The following is an 18,142-nucleotide window of genomic DNA, read 5'->3' on the forward strand; positions in this document are numbered from 1 at the left end:
CCTCTTTCCCCTCCTCCTCCTCCTCCCCGCCCCTCTTGTTCCGCTTTACGACGGAAGCCGCCGCCGGTTCGCCACCGCCTCGCTTTCCGGCCTGGCAGGGAAACGAGGATGAGGGAGAAGGGGGCGGGGGTGGTGGCAAAGTCTGGCCCGGGCGGTTTGTTCGGGAGGTTGCGGGGTTGAGGGAGAGGCTGTGTCGCGTCACCGGCGGCGGCTGCTCCCTCTACGCGGGCGGGTCTCGGCCCCGTCGCCACACCTTCTCCGGAGCGGTCGCGTTTCCCCCGTAGGGTGAAGGCGCAGGGCCAGGGCCGTTCTCTTCCGCAGGAGGATGTGGAAGGGAAGGTTTCCCGCCCCCTTTTCTTCTTGGGGAGCCCTTTCGGGTCGTGTTTTCCCCGGGTGGTGACCCGGGCCTACGCTACCTGCTTCGCTCACCCAAGGCAGCGGAGGGTGGTTGGGTGAGGCAAGGACGAAGCGGGAGGGAGGGCCTGGCGGGGTTTCTCACCAGCATGAATGCGGGGTCTGAGTGTGAAACCTCCAGGAAAAGAATTAGGCTGGACAGTTTCTTCCCTCCCTCCTCAAAGATTGAGACAGTCAACAATAGTAGTAGTAGTAGTAGCAGCTCTGAGGAAGGACAGGCCCCTTCCTGGAAGAGAAAAGTGACGCTGCAAGAACAGCCGCCCCCTCTTTCTGCTCCCCACGACAGGGAGCAAGAGTCCAGAAGCAGCAGCAGCAGCAAAGGCAGCCCTCCTGTCACGGTGGGGAACAAAGGTGCGTGCCCACACCCTTCTCCCTTCAGCTTTCTCTGAAACATGAATAATGTCCTTCCTTGGCTTGGGTTTTTTGGGTGTTTTCTACTTCTGCCTTCTTTGTTACTGGGAGGATGTCACCTTGCCCTTATGCTTCATCAAAATCATGAGTATTAAATTTTTTTGTTCCTGCATGCTGTTAGAGAGTATTGTGATTCACTCACTGTGGGTATTTGGTCAGTTTTTAACATTTGCAGGCGGTGGCTTCTATAGAAGTTCGAATAAGAAATTTTCGAGTAAAGAGGGAGGGGTAGGATTGGGTTGTGGAATGGACAGCGCCAGGATGACTGCTGTTATTGGTGTGCTGTAAATGTAACCATTTGTTGAAACTGGAACATTTTGTGGTGAGATAATAAAGTTTGAATCTTTTTATCATGCTGCCTTGATAGAAATTGGAGAACAATTTATCTGTCTTTGCAAAATTATTGTTTTTATGATAGGGGGATTCTGTGTAGGGGGAAATGGTGACAGAAACTGCCAGTTCTTCATTGCAAGACATCATGATATGCCTAAAGGGAAAGTCAAGGCATGCAGGAAAATTGTTGTTGTTGTTTAGTCGTTAAGTCGTGTCTGACTCTTCGTGACCCCATGGACCAGAGCACACCAGGCCCTCCTGACTTCCACTGCCTCCCGGAATTTGGTCAAAGGAATATTTTTGGTGTCATGTATATTTGACAACATCTACCTGGAGACCAATTGATAATGTTGGATCAGTCACTTGATTAATGCTACATTTTGGGTACTGACTATAGTTTACAGGACTTAATACTGTGTTAATGGATTTACTTTGACCAGAACCTGAAATCCAGTTCTGAAGATATAAATATGTATATGCAAATGCTATCTGTTTTGATTCATTCTTAATTTGTTACAAATCACACTCATTTGCTTCAAGCCATTTTATAGTCTGTCCAATTCAATTAGTACTTGGATATTGTGAATTATTTATATGTATGTATATTTGTTCAAATAATGAAAATCGGGAAAGTAAAAGTCTCTCACCTGGGATGTGGATCCAACACTCATTGCTATCAACTATTGCTTGACCTCCAGTGTAGAAGCAAAGCTACTACTAGTTTCCTTTTTTCCTCCCTCTGTCCTGCCTTCCTTCCTCTCCCTTCCCTGCCAATTAGATTTTCTTAATTTACTTAACAAAAACATTTGCTGGAGAGAGAAGGAATGCTCCTCTCCTGTAACTGCTGTTCCATTGAGGAAAGTACCAGATCACTGCCTTGTGTGTCATATTTGCATTCACCCTGTTTGGAACATAGGCAGTGTGGCGTTGACCCTCCTGCCCCTTGCTTGACCGTTATGCCTCACAGTACACGAAAGCAAACCATCCCCTCTTTTCACTGCTGCCACCAGGTGATTATTAAATCACCATTACCACAGAAAGATTCAGGTCCACACTTCAAGGTCTTTTAAATTGAACTTAGGTTTATTGATTATAGAGATTGATTTATGAATGTCTTCAGTAGCTAATCACACCTCAGAAAAATTCCCCAAACTCCACCCTCTATCTACTTCTCCCTCTTCTCATTGTTCACTCTCTGCTACTCTCACTCTTACTAACTCTATCTGACTCTTGCTCTCTTATAGCATCTCTCTCGGCTCGGCCTCTCAGCAACATAAATATGCATGAACCATTACCTTACATAACAAACATGAACCATTACATAAATATGAACCATAGACCTAATAAATGGGGAATGCTACAGGCAGGTACAGAAAAAGGAAAAGACAAGAGTGCTGCTAAAGTAAAAGCAAGTAGCTGGAATTTTAAAAAGTGAACAAAATGGTGGCCGTAGATAGCTTAGGTTCTGTTTCTTTTGCTACTGTGACCTCCCCCTCTCAAAGCACGCACAAGAAACCCAAGACAACCATGGGACATTCACACACACAGGTACTTGGTTGATTGGATTCTAAAGTGTATTGCAGAACAAGATCTGCAGGTACTTAAAAGAAAGGATAACAATTCTTCAATGCAGATCTATTCTACTGAAAATAAAAATGAAATATATAATAGTCTCTAGCAGACTAACACCTTTTCTTTGTAACTATGGTATGGGGACAGGGGGATTTATCCGGTTGAACTGAGCCCTTTCAGGGGGGCTGTGATTTTCATTTCCAGGGGACCTTGGACTTTTCATAAATGCTTGAATGAAATTTCTGCTTTAGGTTTCCTGGTTCTGTTAAAATACTGCTTTTATTTTAGAAATGAGATTGGCTGGCGCCAAAGTTTTTGAAGAAAAATATTTAGTTTTTTAAACCTCCAAAGCACTGGAGCAATATTCAGTGCTTTGGAGAGCCAGGATTCAATTTGAGATCTGCTTCAGGCTTCCTTAATTTGCTTCCAATGGGTTAAAAAATGGACAAGTATCTCCATGTTCTTTGTTCTCCATATAAATTTGGAAGCCAAAGCACATCCCTAGTAATTATGTAAATGCTGGGTAGACTAAAATTTGTTAAAAGATAATTGTTTGATCAATTACTGATGAAAAGACCAGTTAAATAATACCATATTAATTAAAATTATAAATGCATATTTTCAGTGTAAGAGCAGAGGCAAAAGCAACATTTTGCTTACAAAATAAGATAAAGTCTGTTTTGCAGCACAAGGTAAAGTCTGTTTTATAGCAGAAGGGGAAGAATGCTCACTGAGAAATAAACTGTCCTGATTTCACTAGGGCATAGATCAGGGAACAGGGGTAAATTACCCCAAATGGGGTAAAAGTGAAAATCCTGGGGGTAATGAGCAGGGTGCTACCCTCCTCCCTCCCACCCACCCTCACCCTCTGCAGCCAAACCTCATATTGTAAGCCACCTCTCCCTGTTATCTTCCTTGGTTGCAACAGGGCACTTGTAAATCCTCCATTAGTTCAGAGATCGGAGATAAGCCTGCTTGATTGGTTACAGCTGTGGATTAGCCCCAGGCAATCAATCAATCAATCCGGGTCGTCTGAATGACTGCTTCCTCTGGAAATGACTGTAAAGAAGCAGGAGGAGGGAAAGAATCAAGGAGCAAGCAAGGGAAGGAGGGAAGAAAGGTGTGAGAAACCGAGGACTTCATCAAGCTTATTTAAATGTATATAGAAAAATGGAGGGAGGGAGGAAATGGAGGGAGGGTGGGTGGATGTATGTGTGTGTATGTGAGGGAGTGAGAGAGAGAGAGTGAGAGAGAGAGAGAGACTGACTCAAAACTATGAAAAAGAACAGGCAAGAAAAAAACCTTTAATTAAGGTGGGGGGGGGAAGGGTGGCTTTTTAAGGTGCTGTCTAGGTTTATCATTGCTTCCCTCCCAAGAAGCAGGCATCTTTGAATTTCATGGCTGCTGTCACCCTCTGCAGTGATCATGGAGCCCAAGAAAGTAAAATCTGTCACTGCCTCCATATCTGCCCCTTCTATTTGCCAGGAGGTGATGACACCAGTGGCCGTGATCTTAGTTTTTTTGATGTTGAGCTTCAGACCATTTTTTGCATTCTCCTCTTTCACCCTCATTAAGAGGTTCTTTAATTCCTCCTCACTTTCTGCCATGCTTTTGCATAGTCAATGAAGCAGAAGTAGATGTTTTTCTGGAACTCTCTGGCTTTCTCCATAATCCAGTGCATGTTAGCAATTTGGTCTCTAGTTCCTCTGCCCCTTTGAATTCAAATACTGTATCATTTCCTTCCTTTCAATTCAAGGGGGTAATGTTGGCTTATATAAATTTTTTATGGGGTAAAAGGTAAAAAAGTTCCCTGACCCCTGCACTAGGATGACTCCTGGATGGTTATCCGTTGGATAACAGCCTTGAAATTTTTATTACTTTAGAATTGTATTAATTTGCTTGATGTGTGCCCTATATATTATGGTTCCCAGTGTGGTGAAGTGGATAGAGTGATGGGCTAGGACTCTGGAGAACAGGGATCAAATCCCCATGTAGCCATGGAAACTGACTGGGGGACTGGAACTAGTAAAACCACTCCTTAAATATTTAATGTACCTTGAAAACACCGTTAGGGTCAGTGTAAATTGGTTCCAAACTGACAGCACATAACAATTCTAGTACAACAGTTTCTTAAGGGACATTGTTATAAATTTCTATTTTTTATTTGAAATCTTTCTATTAGCTAATTTTCTTGCTGATAAATTTAGTGTAGACAATTTCCTTTTATGGCATTATAGGTAACATTTGTTTCATAGTACAGTGGTGCCTCGCACAACGGGTGCCTCACACAATGATACATTCACACAACAATGCCTTTTTCTGTTAAATTTGCGGCTTCACACAGCGATGTTTCCTATGGGGGATTTTCACACAACGATGTCTCTTTTTCGTTCCTGTAAAAGTGTCTTACAATGTTTGGAAGCCGTTTTAAATGCTTGCAATGGTTAGCCCACCTCCTGAAACCGATGCAAACATTGTAAGACACTTTTACAGGAGCGAAAAAGGACTTCGCAAAGCCATTGAAATGTATTGAGTCGGCTTCAATACATTCCAATGGAGCAAACATTGTTTCACACAGCGATGTTTCCTATGGGGATTTTCGCTCAAGGACGGCAATCCGTTCCAATTGGAACGGATTAACCGGTTTTCAGTGCATTCCTATGGGAAATGGTGTTTCACAGAACAATGTTTCACACAACGTTGATTTTTTTGGAATCAATTAACATCGTTGTGTGAGGCACCACTGTAGTTTGTAAGTTGTATCAAAATCCTGAATTTGTGTTCTTTTCATGAATGATTGTCTTAGATTGGAGAGGTGATGGCCTAAGAAATAACATTTTAAATGATGTCTATGTTCCATTGAGTAATTTTGATGGTATTGGTAATTTCAGGTATCTGATATGTGAGAATACACTTGTCAGGAAGCTGGCATTGGTGGCAGCTTTACTTTGAACATGCCTCTGGTAAACCTGGGTTTACGTTTGCATAATATGTCAAATGATCTTTAGTTAGAATACCCCTACAGTGATTTTTCAAGTTTGTAGAGAGTTCAGCTGCCCAAACTGTTCAGTATGGTGTATGATAGGTGGTTCAGACATATTCATGCTTAGAGTAGACCCACAGAAATTCATTAATGTCTGTAGCTAAATTTCAAATCACCTTTACATTTCTTATGATTTTTAACTTGTCAGAGTTTCTTATTGTAATAAAATCCACTGTGATTTTTCCCCTTCAGTTTACCGACAAAGGAGGATTACCTCTTGGATGGAGAATAAAGGACCCAGAACACTGGAGTCAGCAAGGTAAACAAGACAGCACACTAAAATTGATCATTTTATTATGAGGGATGCTGATAAGTATTGAGCCTTTCCCAAAAAAATTGAGCTAGGAAGCTATAAATTTCAGGGTGTGTTTGCCAATTGGCCTATATTCAATGGTGGAAAAATCAACTACCTATGATTTTTTCATGTTCAGTTCCAAATTGAACATGGCAGCACCTCCAGAAAAGTTCAGTGTGGAAGAGCATATGACCATAATCAAGTTCCTGTTTCTCCAAGGGAAAGGTACAAAACAGATCCATGATGAAATGTCACAAACTATGGGTGACAGTGGCCCTTCATATGCAACAGTTAAACGTTGGGTTGTCAATTTTAAAACTGTCCATTTCGGTGTTGAAAGTGAGAAACCCAATGGAAGTCCTGTTTCTGTCTCTGTGCCTGCAGATGTGAATGCCATCCATGACATGGTCATGGAGAATGGCCGAATATCAGCCAAAAGTATTGCTATATATCTGATAATATCACCTTAGAGACTTGGTGCCATTATCCACAACGACTTGGAAATGAGAAAGCTGACAGCAAAGTGGATCCCCAAACATTTGACAACCGAACAAAAGAAGAAACGTGTGGAGTCATCGGTGGTTGTTTTGGAACATTTTGCAAGAAATGAGTCAGATTTCCTGGGCAAACTGGTAACTGGTGATGAGACATGGATCTATTGTTATGATCCTGAGACAAAGGAACAGCCTAAGGAATGGAGGCGCAGTGGTTCCCCCAGGCCAAAGAAGTTCCAAGTGCAAAGGTCAGTGCAGAAGCAAATGGCAACAGTTTTTTGGGATAAGAAGGGAGTTCTGCTGGTGGACTACCTCCAACAGGGTTCAACCATCAATGCAAAATATTACTGTGCTTCATTGACAAAGTTGAGGCAAAATATCAAGGAAAAACATAGAGGAAAGCTCTCCAAAGGTGTCATCCTATTGCATGACAATGCCTCGTCACACACTACAGGTGAAACAATGGCAAAACTGACGTCCTTAGGCTTTCAAGTGATGCACCATCCACCGTATTCTCCCAGCCTGGCTCCTTCTGACTATTATCTGTTCCCCAGAGTCAAAAAACGCCTAAGGGGACAACGATTTGGGAGTGTTCTAGAGACAACTAATGCTGCAAATGAGTGGTTACACCAGAAGTGGGAAGATTTTTATTTGCAGGGACTTAAGAAGCTGCAGGACAGATGTCACAAGTGCATTGACTTTCTGGGGGAATATGTAGAATAGTGTGGCAGTTACAGCTTCCTAGCTCAATTTTTTTCCTGGGAAAGGCTCAATACTTATCAGCACCCCCTCATATTTCTAACAACAAGGTACATATGATGGAAACTGACTATGAATGAATAAGTTTATTGAGGTATAAAACCGTAGGAATACAACTAGCATAGTTACAGGATAATACCCTGATAACATACGTGAATATCTACAGAGAATTCAAAATTCAAAGTTTAAAATTTAATTTAGAATTTGAACCTTCTAATTAACTATAATCATAGCCGATTTACAGTCCTATTTATGCCTTGTTTCAGAGTGGAATTGTACCTCATAAGGAATTGAACTTCCACCCTCTGGCTCTTAAGCTCAAACTCACTGAGCTATCCAGCCAGCTCCCTCTTGGAGTTGTATCAATGATCATTTGAAATCAGTGGGACTTGCTAAGTAACATTTTTGGAACCAAACTGTAATAATATTAACATTTTTGAAAACAAATATTTGCAGTTTTACGATATTCTTTTATGCCCTAATCGTACATAATCAGTGTGCTATATTTAATTGCATCTCATCTGACAATTTTAAGCACAGCTCTGGAGTAATTTAAAATTCAGAAGAATTCCAATTGATTAACAAGAAAAACCGTGATCGTAATTTAGAAATGTTTTTAAATGAATTTGATTTAAAAAAACATTGATTTTTATCCATCCTGTTTTAAATAGATAATTTGGGAATAGGGTCTAGCGGTGCCTAGTGTGGAAGATAAAAAGGAAAATTATGTTGCAAGTTGAGTTTTTGCATCTTCTAAATTTAATTTATAAAAAATATGCACATCATTTTCAGCCCTTAAGTTTATGAAACAAATTTCATTTATAGTAGTTTTCCTTTTATTTTTCTTTCACAGTTTACAAAATAAAACAAGTACCACAGAACTGGGGCCGAAAATGGCATTTGTTAAGAAAGATAATATTGTTCAACATGATGTGAAAAAAATTGACGATGTTCTTGAGCAGTGCTGCTCAAAATTATCTGTGGAAATGAGCACCAAACATGTGGCCTTGTCTCAGACTGATACCCTTCATGGGGATATGTGTAAAGATCAGTTTTCAGAAGCAGAGTCAGTAAAAGGAACTCAGACTGGAGACCAGTTTAAAAATGAGAATGTTACTCAGGTGCACAAAATTGGGAGTCAGGCTTATCAGGGTTGCAATGAATATCAAGAAAAATGTTCTCATAAGAAGCTTTCATCAGCCAGCCCTGTGAAAATATCAGATGTAAAACATCCTTTGAAGGACTTCAGCATAGAAAAGCAAGTGTCTGTGCGAAATCAACAACCATTTAAGAACCACAAATCTGAGCATGCATCCTGTGTAAATGCTGTGCCGGACGAGCTGGATGTAGTGCCTGAGAGCCCACTTTCAGATGCAGGCTGTGATGCCTGTTCATTTGATTTGTATAGCTCCCAGAAGAGAGGTCAAGAAGGGTGTGTGGGAGAGTCTCCCTCTTTTGAGAAAGAGAGTGAGCCAGAATCACCAATGGATGTAGATACTTCTAAAAATAGCTGTCAGGGCTCAGAGGCTGATGAAGAAACCAGTCCACTTCTTGAGGACCAAGAGGATATTGATATGTCTAAAACACCAAGTAAATCTTCACGGTTTCGAAGGGCAGATACTCAGTTGGAATCAAGAAAGTTGCCATCAGCTTCTCAGAGAGGTGAAGCTGCTCAGTTTAGCTTCCACTTGGAACGGGTGGATAATCCCCTGATAGGGGATGAAACACACAATGAGCCATCTTGGATCTCACCTGTTGCGTCTTCGGAATGCAGAGGCACCAAACATTGTGGGAAGAAGGATTCTAAAATTACTGCCCACTTCATGAGGGTTCCCAGGACAGAGGAGAAAAGGTAATCTTGCACTTTTTGTTAATTCTTTTCTTACTATTATATTCAAAAGGTATTGTAATTAGTATTTTGATTCTGCCTGTGGTGCAAGTAAGCAAGCCTAAATGTTGTGACAGCAAACATTTTATGTAAAGAAGTATCATTCCGCATGATCTTCCGCTTTCAAGTAAGCTGTATGGCCTGGTGTGTAGTGGAACTTCTTCCAGAAGAGGGACAGAGACAATTCAGCCCTCCTGATTTTCCTGGAACTTTCAAAAGGCTTTTAGTGTTATCAGCTGCTTTATCTTTCTGGGTTGGAGTTCCCATTTTATATTTCTTCATGTATAATGATTTCTGGAAGGGCAGTGTTGAGAGACGTCTGCTCAATCCTAATATTGTGTTAATGAAGCTTGCAGAATTCCATCTTGTCCCACATGTTGTTCAGCATATATGGTGGGATAGGCAGTTGAGGAGCATTTGTTGGCCACAGCTGTCCTCTTATCTACGACTGGTTTATTGTTAGTTTTATTTTATTTCTTGGCTTCCTTTCTCTCCCAGTGATGGAAAAAAATATTTCCATCTCCTAAGTTTGACTTAAAGTTATTTTTTGCCCCAAGAGGTGTGAATATGTGTGAAAGAATAAGCATAAAATGGAGAATAGCAGCTGTTGTACACTTGTGGCGATTCTTCATTTTTAGGCTGAAACCCTTTTAGTAGTGGTGACCTGGAGGTTGGACTGGGGCTGCATATTGTCTATAGGACATACAATTCTGATCCTACATGGAACTGTTCAAGCAGATTATCTAGAGATCTGCAATGAAATTGCTATCAATATACTGACGGTACCATCAGTATATTGTGCACATGCATGCACACAGATCTATCTGTCTGTGTAAACACACACACATACACACCTTAATTCAGATAGGTCATTGGAAGTGCTGTATCAGTGTTTGTGATCAGCTGTGAATAGACTGAGCAGCAATAAGTTGAAACAAAAATCTGCAAGTTGCATGTGTTGTGAGGATTTATCTTACCAAAGAAGTAGTGTTCAGCCTATTCTCAATGGGATTGTGCATCAGATTTTCACATCAGCTTTGGAGTTTAAAGGTGCTTATTGAACCAGTTTTTCATTGGAGACCCAAGTAGTTTCCCTGGCATGTAGTGCCTTCTCTCAGTTAAGGCTGATGCCACCTGTGACCCCAGCCAGCCAGAAATAGCTTTCCTCTAGTAACATGAACAGCACCTTGAAGAACTGAGAACCTCCACATGTATGTTGGACTCTTTTCTTTCCTGGCATATAAAAGCAGCCAGGTGGGACTGGTCAGATGGGTAGGAAGAATGCCAAATATCTTCTTGCAACAGGGCAGGATCCTAGCATGTTTAAAGGAGCCTGCCTTGGTTTTAATATAATTGGGGTGGCCTTTCTCTTGATCTCACCATCACCATAGGTGTGTTTGGTGAGGACACAAGAAGGGCTCTTCTCTGTTACTATTCCTTCCTACAGAAGGCCAGGTGGGCCCCCTCTTTGCTGTCCTATAAGCAAGCTAACTCTTCATGCAGACGTCCACTCGGTAGATGGCTGCTTGAGAGACATCCAAAAAATGGGTCTGCTGCTTTAAAAAAAACAGTATTGTTTGGTTTAATACTGTAAGCTGCCTTGTATCCTCTTGAGAAGAAAAGAGGATATTAATATTTTGGATAAATAAATAAATAGCATGCAAGTTAAGCTGCCATGAAGCATTTCACATGGAATGCTTTCATAATCAGAAAATGTAGACTTTTGTGAGGTGCTACTTGGGGCCAATTTCAAGTCTCATGTTCCCCAGTTTTTAAAATCTTCTGGCTTGTGATCCATTTTGTAGCACAAATCATACGATTGTTGCTTCACTTTAATGAACTATCCTTTTAATAAAGAAATATCCTTTGCTTCCTGCTGTAACATACATTATAACTGAGAATGCTCACGAATGTATTAGAAATGCACCATTTTAGAACAACAAACATGTAAGAACTCTATTCTGTTACCCACTGCTTCACAGTAAGTTCTTTCCAATAACAACTGAAGGTCTGAATTTGTCTTTTCCAGAGTAGAACACTTTGTAGTTTTCTGACTGAAAATACCCTATTTCAGACAACTTTAGTTCACTAACGTCAAGCACTGCAGTGTTGATACATTCCATTTCATGCTTTGCAGTTTCCAATTTACCTTGAGTCAAATTTTTTACATTCCATGTTCCAGTTGTTTGTGATGTGCAGCATCTGAAATCCCTTTCACTTCTGTGCACATCAGCCAGTAGACTTCATTTCAGCTTTAATCTAATTGCATCATTAGTGACAGTGTTATTCATACTTGTCCCTTGCTCTTCCCCAGTAGCTGATTGAGTGCTTACTTATCTGGAAGTCTCCTCTTCCAGCACTATCTCTTGTTTCTCTTCAGACTATCTCATCATAGGGGGTTCATGGTAAGGAAAGTTCAGCAGAGGTTTACCATTGCCACCTTCTGTGCTGTACTAGCAAAAGTTAACTTGAATGTCACCACCATTGCCTCCTCTGCCAGTGTCACCTTCAGCTACTGCTGCTGCCCAGTAGCTGTGTTAAAGAGGGTGGATACATCTTACTCTGCACTGATACTCCTTTATCCTCAGCAGGGACTCCTCCACCTTCTCTTCTTCTGGGGCTGCCCGGCTCCTTCATGGGGCTTGGTTCACAGTTTCAGCTGAGCAAGGAGGGCTCCTCCCAGGCCATCTTGCTGCTTGCTGCCTTCTGCTCACTACATCTCTGGCTCTGGTTGCTGCTGCTCAAGCCAGCTGACCGAGGGTGGGTGGGGGGACTTTTCTCACTTTTCCAGAAAGTATGAGGATTTTCATAAGGGTGGCAGGTACTCCTGAAGTGCTTCTGAAATAATATGTTCAGTCTCCCTGTCTTGTTGTGCTCCATAACATTTGGTGGAAATGAATTGGTTTGTGATAGATAACTGAACAAACCACTTTTCTTTATATTATGTTAATAGAATACTGTTTTTTTGAATGTTATCAAAAAGGAACCTAGAAAAAAAGACACCTCTTCATAATTGAAAAGCTTTAGTCAATCAGAAAAAAGTGCTTAAAATATTAATTCTGTTTTTATTTTTATCTGTAGGAGCGAACCATGTGAATTAAAGACAAATCGGCCAAGAAGAAGGATTCCTAAATATACTCCTCCTCCACTTCCAACTAATAAAAAGTGGTTTGGAACACCTATTGAAGAGATGAGAAGAATGCCAATGTGTGGGACTCGACTTCCTCACTTGAGATCTTCTGCCAATCATACAGTGACAATCAGAGTATGAAAGTTGACTGACCAACAAAACTTTCGCTTGTAAATTGACACTGGACAGATATTATTATTTCCCTCTTGATTTAAATTTTGGAGGTTCATTTGGGTGTGAAGATCTTTTAGTTGGCCCTAGAATTTAAAAGAGTAACAATTGAGTAACATATTGCACGCAGATTTAAATGGAGCCCTAAAGTTGTTTCTGTTACCCACCCAACCCATTTCCACATGTGTTACTCAAGCACTTGTTTTTATTCTCTCTTTTGTCTACCTTTTGTCTCCTCCAAAATCTCTGCCCCTTATAATTTTATCCACACTCAGAGTTTCATATGTGTGTGTTCTTCTGTTTTTAAAATCTAATTGTAGGGATGGGGAGAGTCACTGGGAGGATAGTTGGAGCAGTAAAATGACATATGAGGAAATGGTTGAGATTCCCCTCTTCTCTGATATGAGTTGAACCCCTCATGTCTCATGTTATTGACTCACTTCCCAGTGGCTTAGTCTGATCTTGTACAAGTGTTCTTACAAGTGTTCAGAATTCAGTTGGGATTTTACTCTGAAGTAAACAAAATCATGTAAACTGTACTGCTAAATTATAGCTAATTAGCAAGGTGCCAGTTGCCTGCCTGGTCATATGATTGATACACAACCAAACATGCAGCTAACACCTTGTTAATTAGGTATAACTTGCCTCTTCAGCTTACACAATTTCACTTACCCCAGAATAAAATCTCAATAGGATTCTGAACACTTAGTTCCTCTGAGTCCAGTCAGATGAATTTTTAGGTATAGCTGCAGTGCAGCATTAGCTGAGATGAACCTATTTAGCATTGTATTGTACAATGCTTGTTTCAGTGTGACATAAATCCCCACAGACTATTGACTGGAGTGTTATCATTCTATGCTTTTTGTATATATTTGGAGAGATTTTAAAACTATTGCATTTCAAGATATAGTTCTTAAATAATCTCCATCTCTTTGTATAAAGTTTTGTAATAATTGCTTACCTATTATCTTTGTTGCAGGTAGATCTTTTGAAAGAAGGAGAGGCGCCTAAACCTTTCCCAACCCATTATAAAGATACATGGGACAATAAGCATGTTAAAATGCCTTGTTCAGAACAAAATTTATACCCTGTTGAAGATGAGGTAAGGCAAATAATTAAGTACTTGAAGTATACTATTTTGTCTCACTCAGACTAACCTTGTATTAGATTCACCAAGATGGTTCAGTGTGCACTTAATTTGCATTTGTAATTGTTTTTAGTTAATTATTGCAATAGGTGTATTACATTGGCTTCTGAAACCAATTTAGTGAATGAATCTAGAGAAATGCTTATTTTTCTGCCTGTCCTCTAAATCAAACACATAGTTAAGCCTGCTACATCTACTGGAAGCTTTAAAAAGCTTTCTGCTTTTGTTGTGTCAGTCAAAGGTTTCATACTACCATATCTTAGCAGGGCAACAAATGAACACACATTGAGACATGTAATTAAATTTTAATTTGAGAATGATAGACATGCTAGAACAGTTATTTGAGGTGGGATTATTAGTTGGCATAACTTGAACTTATTTTTGTAGTTTTGTTTCAATGTATAATTGTACTTATGTTCAGGGCACTTTATTGTGCTATATGGTTTAAGAAGAATTTTCGGAGCTGCACAGTTAAGTTAGGAACTGTTCTGTGAATGATTCTGAAAGCGCATAAAGATTGCTTTCTGGGTTGAATTAAAGCCTGTGTACTTAGGCTAATATTCTTTTTATGCTAGTAATCAGCCAGTTGTCTTTGAGAAGCTCATAGCAGGATATGAAAATTTGACTTTTCCATTTTTGTCTCTGGCTTCTAATATTTACATAAGTGATAGTTGTTTATGAACCTATACTCCAGCTAATCTTTTTCTAGTTATGCTCGCAAATCTTTGTAGTTGGTGGTGATCATCACATTTTTATTGAGCACCAGATTTCTGTTATATATCACGTGAAAAAGTATTTCGTTTGTTATTTCTGATTCTACTACACCCTAGCGTCTCTAGGTGTTATTTGTATTCATGCTTCATAATGCCGATTTCAGGTAGTATGAACTAAATAAACTAAAGAGTGAAGTTGTTCAATCACGCTTATGGTCCATATGGTAAAACATTAGGATGGTTTATAGTCTGCTAACATCTTCGGTGAAATGTTAGCATGGCTTATTTTCCTATAGTCCAAAATAGTGTCTATAAAGAAATAGTAACTTTAGTAAACCAGTAAATACTGAGCTGTCTATTTGGTGTCCACTTCACATAAAAAGTCACCCTATCCTATTTTGTACACCTTTCAGAATAACTAACAAAGAAGTAGCTGTCTTAGTCTGTGTCACCAGAAACAGAACAGGAGACCTGTGGAACATTAAATTGAATACATTTATTGTACCATAAATTTTATGGCCTGCAGCACTGCTGGGAGAAATTATCCAGAGGCCTGTGTTGAGTTACACACTTCCTGTATCTTATTTTCTCACTCACAGATCCCAAGGAGTTTGTGGAATGTTTTGACAGGTGCCTGGGAGGAGTATTGAAATATATCAAGAGGAGCAAATTGAAATTTAGTTTAGGTGGTCTGCTAGTCTACATCGAATTCTTAATTTTGTCCTGGATGTGGTGGCACTCCCTCTGAAAGATCAGATATGCAGCCTAAGGATGCTATTGAGCTTGTCCTGCTTTGGGGAACCACTGGTAACAGCAGTGGCTAGCACTGTTGTTTGTTTCTCTGTATTAGTTATAGGCCACCTTTCTCTCAATAAGGGGACCGAAGGCAGCTCATTATATTAAAAAGATAGAATTAAAAACATAGTAAGTTAAACAATTAAACGATATGCTAATTAAAATAAAATTGAATAATTAAAAGCAAATAAACATTAAAAACTATCTTAACTCTAAGAAGACATTCAGGAATTCAATCATAATTTTTAAAATCCTGCCTGAAAAGATGGGTCTTGAGCTGTCAGCAGAAGGATAGAAAGGGAAGGGGGCCAGCCTAATCTTCTAAGGCAGAGCATTCCATAAAATGGGAACTGCCAGAAAGAAGGCCCTCTCTCATCTCTCCATCGGCCATGCCTGCTCTGGCATTGAGACTGAGAGGAGGGCCTCTTTGGACTATCTTAAAAGCAAAGAAGGCTCATATGGGGAGATATGGTCCTTCAGGTAGCCTGGATCAAAGCTGCATAGGGCTTTATACGTAATGACCAGCACTTGGAACTGGACCTAGAAACAGATTGGTAGCCAATGCAGTTGATGTAACAGAACATTATATGCTCCCTATAACTGGCCCCAGTTAGTAGTCTGGCCTGCTGCATTTTGCATGAGCTGAAGTTTCTGAACTGTCTTCAAAATTAGCTCCACGTAGAGTGTGTTATAATAATCCAAGCAGGATTTAACTAAGACATATGTCATTATAGCGAAATTATAAATCTCAAGGAATGGGTGCAGCTGGTGCACCAGTTTTAACTGTGCAAAAGCATTCTTGGTCATTGCTGAAGTCTGAGCATCCCGATTCAAAGATGAATCCAGGAGTACACCTAGGCTGCACACCTGAGTTTTCAGGGGGAGTGTAGCACCATCCAGAAGGTTGTATCTCTATTTCTTGATCTGCTTTCTTATTGACCAGGAGCACCTCTTTCTTGTCTGGATTAAGTTTGTTTGCCCTCAACCAGCCTTTACTGATGCCGGGCACTGGTTTAGAACCAAGAAAGCTTCCTTGGATTTAGATGGGAAGGAGAGATAGAGTTGGATGTCATCTGTGTACTGGTGACACCAAAACCCAGAGCTCTGGAAAACCTCTCCCAGTGGTTTCATGTAGATGTTAAAAAGCATAAAGGACAAAGCAGAATCCTGAGAGACACCACAAACCTACTAGTTTAGTAGAGTTGGGTCTCTCTGGAGAGCACCTGACCTTAGTTGTTCACACACTAATTGTCTACTGATTGGATTAATATAATGCATTATACATGGAGTTGCATCTAAAAATGGTTCAGAAACTTAAATTGATGGAAAATTAGCTTTCTCTGGTGCACATGTACATCAGAAAGTCTGAATACAAACTCCTAGCTTTCTGCTATTTGTGCTGGTATAAGTATACAGTATATCACAGAGGTGAGTACACCCCTCACATTTCATAAATATATTAGTATATATTTTCATGTAACAACACGGAAGAAATGACACTTGGCTACAGTGTAAAGCAGTGAGTATACAGCTTGTATAACAGTGTAAATGTGCTGTCCCCTCAAAATAATGCAACACACAGCCATTAATGTCTAAACTGTTGGCAACAAAAGTGAGTACATCCCTAAGTGACAATATCCACATTGGGCACAAAGTGTCAATATTTTGTGTGGCCACCATTATTTTCCAGCACTGTATTAACCTTCTTGAGCGTAGAGTTCACCGGAGCTTCACAGGTTGCCACTGGAGTCCTCTTCCACTCCTCCATGATGACATCACAGAGCTGGTGGATGTTAGAGACTTTGTGCACCTACACCTTTCATTTCAGGATGCACCACAGATGCTCAGTAGGGTTTAGATCTGGAGACATGCTTGGCCAGTCCATCACCTTTACCCTCAGCTTCTTTGGCAAGGCAGTAGTTGTTTTGGAGGTGTGTTCGGGGTCATTATCATGTTGGAATACTGCCCTGTGGCCCAGTCTCCAAAGGGAAGGGATCATGCTCTGCTTCAGTATGTCACAGTACATGTTGGCATTCATGGTTCCCTCAATGAACTGTAGCTCCTCAGTGCTGGCAGCACTCACGCAGCCCGAGACCATGACACTTCCATCACCATGCTTGACTGTAGGCATGACACACTTGTCTTTGGACTCCTCACCAGGTTGCCGCCACACACACTTGATAACATCTGAACCAAATAAGTTTATCTTGGTCTCACTGGACCACAGGACATGGTTCCAGAAATCCATGTCCTTAGTCTGCTTGTCTGTAGCAAACCATATGCGGGCTTTCTTGTGCTTCGTCTTTAGAACAGGCTTCCTTCTGAGATGACAGCCCTGGAGACCAATTTGATGCAGTATGTGGCATATGGTCTGAGCACTGACAGGCTGACCCCACCACCACCACCACTTCAACCTCTGCAGCAATGCTGGCAGCACTCATACGTCTATTTCCCAAAGCCAACCTCTGGATATGACGTTGAGCACAGGCACTCAGCTTCTTTGATCGACCATGGCGAGGCCCGTTCTGAGTGGAACCTGTCCTGTTAAACTGCTGTATGGACTTGGCCACTGTGCTGCAGCTCAGTTTCAGGGTTTTGGCAATCTTCTTATAGCCTAGGCCATCTTTATGTAGAGCAACAATTTTTTTTCAGATCCTTAGATAGTTCATTATCATGAGGTGTGATGTGGAGCTTCTAGTGACCAGTCTGGAGAGGGTGAGAGTGAGAACACCTGCTCCCCCTTCACACCTGAGACTTGTGACACTAACGGGTTTCATGACGCCAGGGAGGGAATATGGCTACTTGGGCCCAGTGTGGACATTGTCACTTAGGGGTGTACTCACTTTTGTTGCCAGTGGTTTAGACATTGATGACTGTGTTACATTATTTTGAGGGGATAGCACATTTATACTGCTATACAAGCTGTATACTCACTGCTTTACATTGTAGCCAAGTGTCATTTCTTCAGTGTCATCAC

General features: G+C 40.8%; 1 protein-coding gene across 1 annotated transcript in view; it reads left to right on the plus strand.

Moving 5' to 3' along the window:
- Positions 1-67: 67 nt before the first annotated feature.
- The window catches only part of PARG (poly(ADP-ribose) glycohydrolase), a 105,298-nt gene continuing 87,223 nt past the window's right edge, over positions 68-18,142 (plus strand). The window contains exons 1-5 of the mRNA XM_020796850.3: positions 68-765; positions 5,966-6,032; positions 8,175-9,173; positions 12,291-12,474; positions 13,490-13,612. Coding sequence (XP_020652509.3) covers positions 504-765; positions 5,966-6,032; positions 8,175-9,173; positions 12,291-12,474; positions 13,490-13,612 — 1,635 coding nt within the window. The 5' untranslated portion in view covers positions 68-503. The remainder of the gene's footprint in view (positions 766-5,965; positions 6,033-8,174; positions 9,174-12,290; positions 12,475-13,489; positions 13,613-18,142) is intronic.

The sequence above is a fragment of the Pogona vitticeps genome, chromosome 3 (assembly GCF_051106095.1).
Source record: "Pogona vitticeps strain Pit_001003342236 chromosome 3, PviZW2.1, whole genome shotgun sequence".
NCBI lineage: Eukaryota > Metazoa > Chordata > Lepidosauria > Squamata > Agamidae > Pogona > Pogona vitticeps.